The sequence below is a fragment of the Carya illinoinensis genome, chromosome 7, assembly GCF_018687715.1.
Source record: "Carya illinoinensis cultivar Pawnee chromosome 7, C.illinoinensisPawnee_v1, whole genome shotgun sequence".
Lineage (NCBI taxonomy): Eukaryota > Viridiplantae > Streptophyta > Magnoliopsida > Fagales > Juglandaceae > Carya > Carya illinoinensis.
Genome location: NC_056758.1, coordinates 7,571,130 through 7,578,181, shown reverse-complemented (window position 1 = coordinate 7,578,181; position 7,052 = coordinate 7,571,130). Strand labels below are relative to the sequence as shown.

At 38.8% G+C, this 7,052-nt stretch overlaps 1 protein-coding gene across 7 annotated transcripts; it reads right to left on the bottom strand.

Moving 5' to 3' along the window:
- Positions 1 to 1,697: 1,697 nt before the first annotated feature.
- On the bottom strand, positions 1,698 to 6,978 carry LOC122315902 (glutamate receptor 3.6-like). 7 transcript variants are annotated; one of them, XM_043132213.1, is made up of 7 exons: positions 6,752 to 6,978; positions 5,584 to 5,901; positions 4,090 to 5,441; positions 3,727 to 4,004; positions 3,193 to 3,224; positions 2,686 to 3,092; positions 1,698 to 2,430 (listed from the first exon to the last, which is right to left on the bottom strand). In XM_043132213.1, exons 2-7 carry the CDS (start codon positions 5,846 to 5,848, stop codon positions 1,945 to 1,947), a joined length of 2,820 nt encoding a protein of 939 aa, XP_042988147.1. In that variant the 5' UTR covers positions 5,849 to 5,901; positions 6,752 to 6,978; the 3' UTR covers positions 1,698 to 1,944. The 7 variants fall into 7 exon arrangements, with proteins under 7 accessions (XP_042988147.1, XP_042988149.1, XP_042988146.1 ...); XM_043132215.1 differs by having other exon boundaries at positions 6,775 to 6,978; XM_043132212.1 differs by lacking the exon at positions 6,752 to 6,978 and adding an exon at positions 6,585 to 6,734.
- Positions 6,979 to 7,052: the final 74 nt, after the last annotated feature.

Genomic DNA, 7,052 nt, shown 5'->3' with positions numbered 1-7,052 from the left:
ATAGTGTTGGCTCTAAATTCTAATTGTAATGGACCCTTCTTACCAATGATTGCATTTGAGATAGTTAGTCTCTAAGAAGATGAGAGAGAGAGAATTAAGAAAGAGAAAGAAAACATAATTGTATAATCTTTGTTTTTAATCTTCTTCTTTCGTTCTACTTTTATACATTCCTCGTATCTATACGACATCGTATCATATTAAAGATGCATATTGAAATTACATTGAACGACAGTGTATTTCTTATTCTACTTACATGACAACAACTCTTATTAAAATGATAACGTTCCTTTAACCCATAACCCAGAGGTCTTAGGATCGGAGCCTGACTCTAATACCAACTATAATAGACCATTCTTACCAATGACTATATTCAAGATAGTTAGTCTCCAAGGAGGTGTGTGTGTGTGTGTGTGTGTGTGTGTGAGAGAGAGAGAGAGAGAGAGAGAGAGAGAGAGAGAGAGAGAGAGAGAGAGAATTAAGAGAGAGAAAACTGAATTGTGTAATCTTTGTTGTTATTTTTCTTCTTCCGTTTTGCTTTTATACATTCCTCATATCTATACAATATCGTATCATATTAAACATGCCTACTGAAATTACATTGAACGACATCGTATCACTTATTCTACTTTTGTTTTTTTCCTAATCAAGCATGCATATATTAATAAAATATAACATATTACAAACTATCTGGTGGGTCTTTTCCACTATCTAAAAGCAAGATACTAGGAGGGATAAAATCTAATGGAATGCTACCAAACAAAAAGTTCGTAGTTGCCCATTGCGTAATTGAGTGCGCAAGTCGATTTTGAGATCGATCTATCTTGTTAAAGCACCATCTAGAATGCAACTTTAGAGAATTTGCAATGTTCTCAGAGATTGTGGATATTTGCCAAATTACCTCTGTTTTTGAAATAGAGGAAATTACCAACTGGGAGTCTCCTTCTAATGAAACTTGAGGAAAGTTGTGAATTCAGCCATTTTGATAACTACTTGTGTAGCAATAGCTACAGCGATGACTGGAGTTATAGTAGGATGCTTCTCAGTCCAGACTTCAATAACATCACCTTTTGAGTTTCTACAAACTGCTGCAGCCAAAGAATAAGAGTTTCTAACCGCTGCATCAAAAGATATGCAAATATGATTTGTTGGAAGATTTTGCCACTTTTTTCCAGGTTTGAAGATGGTATGTTCTTTCTAAGCCTGCAGATTTTCTTTATAAGAGATTTAGCTGAGAAGAGAGTTTTTGGAGCGAAAATCCATTTTGGTTATGAACTGAATCATTTCGAAGGCGCCAAATAAAATCCAAGATCAAGCCAGCGAAAATCTTGAAAGGATGCTCTTCTTGGGATGAAAGTCTCAACTTTTGCAAGAGATATAAGATGAGCTGTATCACTTATTCTACTTACATGACAACCTCTCTTATTAAAATGACAACGTTCTTTTAACTCATACAACGTCATATTAGTTCCACTTTTAATCAACTAAACTACCATCCTTCCCTTGCATTTCTTCTCACGATCACATCAGTAGACTAACGCCTTGTCAATCACTACTTCTCTTCTGCCATTGCTTCCCAACACATGACACATTAATCTTAGAAAGTAAGCCACCACCGGCGAGTGATGACAGTGTTATTATAATTCTTTCAAATTTATTTGTCCCGGATTTTTTAAGAAACTAGAAGGCTAGCCAAGAGGGAAATAAATGTTTCATGTTCTGTATTAATCAAAGTTAATTCATTCTGAATCCAAAATTGGTGATTTATGGAGGAATAGACGGCTAATGAGTTTACAACAATCTGGGCTGGGTCCAAGAACAAGGAGATTCTATCATGAATGTGGACTATGTGATATGCTCCTCTCTGGAGCGGAAGTATAAATGTATTATGTGTACGTATAAGAAAGTTTATGAGGTTAAAGTAGGTCCAAGCTGTAGATGATGTATTTAGACTTCGTTACTAATATCAAGACTCTTAATGGAATTTGCTTCCATATGTCTCCTCTTGGAACTGTAACTGTGGCTTGATTCATCTTCACCTGTACTCCTAATTGAGGCCTTCTCCATGTGCCTTCTCTTAGAGCTACTTTTGACATCCTCTTCCTTTTCGTCTATAAATGTAAGAAATGTCTGAACACGTCCAGATCCCGAGCTTCTACCAGAAGGCTCGAGTTCCTCTGAGTGCCTGCTGAACTGGCGCAACATCAGAATTAAGTATATACAGAGAGCGAGCAAGCAAGCAAACCCACATGTCACAAAAAGACCCCAAAAGCTCTTGAGCTGAAGACGATCCACTTCAAGCTTTGTGCCTTGTTGTGTGCATGCACTCCTCGTAAGCCATTTGTCATGCATTCTCTGGAGGTCTCCGCTCTCAGACAATCTTAAAATCGCAGTTGACATGTCAACTGCTAAAGGTGAGTCCCGTGGGAATGCCTGATGAGAATAGAAGAACAAAACCATGCACGTTGTTACTGGCCAACAGCACTAGGGAATGAAATGTACGATTAATTAAACGCTTCCTTATCTGTCTAGAGCCACCTACAGTTTACTCTTTGGTGAAAACACGTGAATAAACCACTTAGAAGACATTTATATGTGTTCAAAGAACGTTGAAGAGGAGAAAACAGATCAATCTAAAACCGAGCAGTGCAGGGGAGTATGGTTTCATTGATAAAATCAGATACTTACAAATCCCCACCCGGCTTTAGTGAACTGTTGACCAATGATGCTGAATTCACATCGAGTTGAGAGGAAGAGGTCTACGTATGCACGCTCATCTACAACTGCAGCAACACCTCCCCCATGGGGACCGTCTTTTAAGGCTCTAGCATACTCTTCAGGAGAGTTAAGAGGAATGAGTCTGGACTCGCGGATGCCAAGTTCCTCCACTAAGTAGTCTCGTGCAAATGAACCTTGCTGGTGGCCAATCGGATCATTGCTGCTAATTAGAGTTTCAATCCCTTTGACGGGAGAAGAAAGTTGCTGCACTGTAAGGATTGAGGTCAAACTTGCAGTATAGCTCGAGTTGATTATAAGAACCACAAATAGCCATATAATTAGCACCAGGCGGCCAAGGGTGCTGATCGTATTTTGCTCTGCAAAGTAACAGAAAAAGGTAACCTAAGCTATACTCGTGCTGCCACTATCATCTATGGCTATGAGAAATTAGAATCAAACTAGAGCCGATTCACTTACTATGGGCAAAAAACAAAGTTGAAAGGCTAAACCTACAGATCAAACAAAGCACAAACGTGAGTGATTGGTGAATTACACCAAGATGATGCAATACAAACATGATTAATTCATCAGAGACACATTATGCTAGAAAGAAAAAAATTCCTAACAAAACGATCTCGATGCAGTTTTCAATAACTCTTAGTGGTTTGCACTTGTGTCATCATAAACGAAAACCCCATCGAAAATTCCTAATAAATTGCAATTTTCACATTAGTACTTTGATCTCTAGATCTCTGCAGCAAAGAAGAGTAAGGAGTTCTCTTCCCTAAATCAGATCGAAAAGATTGCTAGTCATTTTCGTCATCATGATTTTATGTCCACAAAGAAGGAACAGAAAAAAGAACTTCAAAGCAAATTGATGATAATATGTTTACACTAATCATGTAGTAAATCTAGTAGGAAGAAACTTATCTTGGTGGGTTTACACTAAGCAAAACAGAAAGCATTAGGCGGTTTTCAGTTTTCATAAATTTGATATGTTCAAGACCTCACCATAGAACAGTGACGACTTGTTTTTTAGGGGGACCCCGGAAATCATCATTGATTCTATGCTCCAAAATCCAAACTACTACTCCAACAATGAGGAAAAATATAGCTGTAACGCACCACAATCCTGGAGTAAATGGCCTTAAAAATGCCCATGCACTAGAGTTTGATTTCCTAACAGGGGCCACTACTACTAGCCCAGATTCAATGTATGGTTGTGTAAAATCCACCATTCTGGTCCGGTTAGTGATGATTGCGATGTCACCTATTGCTGCATCATACACCTACATGGTTGAAGAAAACCAGAGAATCAGAAAATTAAAAGAAATTCTTGGGAGTTGTTAGCAAGATTGTTTTGTTAATACTTACACCCGTTGTGATCAAACGCACAAGTTCAGTGTCACTTGGGTTATTACGACCATCACCAAATGGGACTAATTTATATGGGACTGCATATGGCAACAAGTTCACTGCGGCAGTAAATACATCAATGCAGTACCCCTTGAATGTGTCAGTGCCTTCTACTTGTGAGACAATTTCAAGATAACTAACTCTTTTAGGCACTCCAATTCTCAATTGCCTTCCATTGTTTGGGAAAGCCCACCCACGAGGCCGATCTGTTGTTTGTCCAGGCCAAATCACGCTGTTTAGTCGTTGGTTTGCACTGGAACGATTGGGTGGTTTCGTGTAAAGTATTTCCGGAGGCAGGACAGATAGCCCAGAATAGTTAGACCAATACCCAATCCTCCTATATCCTACGCCAATGACATTGATTACTTCAAATGCAGGATGAATGAAGTTCCTATCTGATGTAAAATTAATGGATCCTGTTACACCGGTCATATTGACCTGTAAGATGTTCTTAAGCAATAGGTTCCCTCCATTAAAGATGCTCAAAGCATCAAGATTCATGCTTCCTCCTTTTAGCTCAGTTAACCTTGAATCATTTGAGAATGAGATGATTCCCCCCTGATTGAAAAATGCATCAATTGCATGAGCGAGAAGCCAAACAGTGTCATAGGCATATAGTCCATAGGTACTTAGTCCAAAAGCGCCATTGATACTCTTTCCACTAGACAAGTTACTCCACCTAGAAACGAATTTTCTTTTGAGTTCTGAATCTGGTGTGTACATACGCAAAGTAATAATTCCTTCAAAGTTTTCCGTTGCATCTGAGGTGAGCTGAGGATCTGTATCCAGGTTAGTAGAGAGCCAGTTAGTAGCTATCCACACATACCCAACTCCCATCATCCCAAGAGACTCTGCAACCTTGATAACATCTGGACCAGAACCGGCATAAGTGTGAAGAACAATAATCCTAGACTCACTTAAAGCAACTTTAACCAGTACATCAGTTATTTGATCCCGGTTCACTTCAGCAGGCATAGGTGCCTTGAATGAGATCTTACAACGTCTCTCGGCAAGCTTATCCCCCAATGCAGCAATTCCATTTCTGCCATGGTCATCGTCAACGTAGACTGCAATAACCTCTTTCCATCCATAGTAGTCCACAATTTCTGCTATCGCAGCCATCTGAAAAAGGTCACTCTGGGCAGTTCTAACAAAGAAAGGGAACTGAAGTGGAGACAGGGTGGGGTCTGTCGCTGAATATGATAATAGAGGGACTTGAAGCTCATTAGCAATATGAGATATTACGTGAGCTGTTACAGAGAGTTGAGGGCCAATTATGGCCACAGTGTCTTTCTCCATGAATTGTAAGGCTGTTGTGACATTAAAAACATAGAAAATCATAACCCATTTCCGATTCTTAGTAACGTACTACATGAGAAGTTGACAAATGGAAACAACAAAGAGAGGATGATTAATGAAAAAACAAACAATGGATATAAGGAATAAACATACCCTCAACAATGCCCAGAAATCCGCTGTAGTTGGAGTCCTGCATCGTAAGATTTATCTTGGTTCCAGCAAGAACATCTGGGTCAGAGTTCACATCTTCAACTGCAGCTTCTATGGCTACTTTCGCAACCTTGCCAATAATAGAGAGGTGAGAGAGAATAGCCCCAACATTTACAACATCCGGTCTGTTAGAAACATTAGTAACAACCCCATTTGAGGAGGTCCCATGGTAGAAAACTATCAGTACGAGAAGCCACAACATAGCCATGGTACAGAGCACCCTTTTTAATCACAAATCCCTACCCAAATTATCACCTTTATCTGCAAAAAATTAAAAAAAAAAAAAAAAAATCAAGGAACGATAAAACTGCATGGCAACCATATTTCCAAACACATACACTCCAAAAAGATGTTAGATTTAAGGAACACCTGAAAGTATGTCTAAGCAACATATGAATGAATCATCGCAGAAGATGAATTAAGGAGTGGTGATATAGAATTTGCGGATTTAAGCTCAAATTTTTAAACTTTTGCGATGAAAAGAAAGCCGATAAATTGAAAAAAAAAAAAAAAATTGTCTAGATATAAAAATGATACTAAAAATAAGAAGCATGGAATCACGGACTGACATGATCACAGAAACATGTGTGTTTTCTGCTCAATTATCAAGACCTAACAAGACCCCGGATAAGTAACAATAAAAATCCAACCAGGCATAAAACATGACAAAACAAGTAGCAACCTCCAGAGCCAAGGAAAGAAAAAAGTAACAACCGTTAAGAGCAGCAGAAGGAAGCAGGGACAAAAGTTTAGTAGGAGGGGAAAATCGACGAAAAAAGAAACTCCGATTCCAAACAATTAAAAACAATAGGCAGGATATACATGTGGGGTTACAAAAAGTGCTGATTTTACAGAAAATAAGGAGATAAGGGAATCTCGAGAAGTGATAAGGGAAATCTCGAGAAGTTTAATACTATGGGTGAAGGATAAAGGTTTTAACTTACAAAGTAGCATATTTAGCAGTCAATTATAACGCGTTACAACTATGCTTATAACCCTGGATATATATATATATTTTAAATTTTTGTGGAAAAGAACATGAGGAACTGCAGAGAAAGAACAAACAACGAAGGAGAAATTAAGGAGGTCGTGGTCTTAAACTGATATATACAGTGAATATAAATTAAGTGTAACCAGTTGGTATGCAACTTGCAACTGTCATGCTCATGCCGTTCGATCAGCGAGGCGGCCGGATATCATATCCGGATTGTCGTCGGTATGCTCATGTACACGCATGTGATGCGGTGGATACATGGACTTTTAACAAGAGAGACAGAAATTAAAAAGAGAATTTGGTGGAATCTGGGAATGATGGTGGTGGTGGGGGTGATGTCCAGTGCTCAAGTGGTTGGCAGTGGTCATTTCTCTTTCTATTATATCGGTCGCAATCACAAGAGGCGCATAATTTTCAT

Bases quoted from the DNA above. Each gene is read 5' to 3' on its own strand.
- LOC122315902 (XM_043132213.1), bottom strand. From the start codon at position 5,848: ATGGCTATGTTGTGGCTTCTCGTACTGATAGTTTTCTACCATGGGACC. The intron at 3,225-3,726 runs GTGAGGTCTTGA...TTTGATCTGTAG, and splicing joins CAAGTCGTCACTGTTCTATG to GTTTAGCCTTTCAACTTTGT. The intron at 2,431-2,685 runs GTAAGTATCTGA...TATTCTCATCAG, and splicing joins CTAAAGCCGGGTGGGGATTT to GCATTCCCACGGGACTCACC.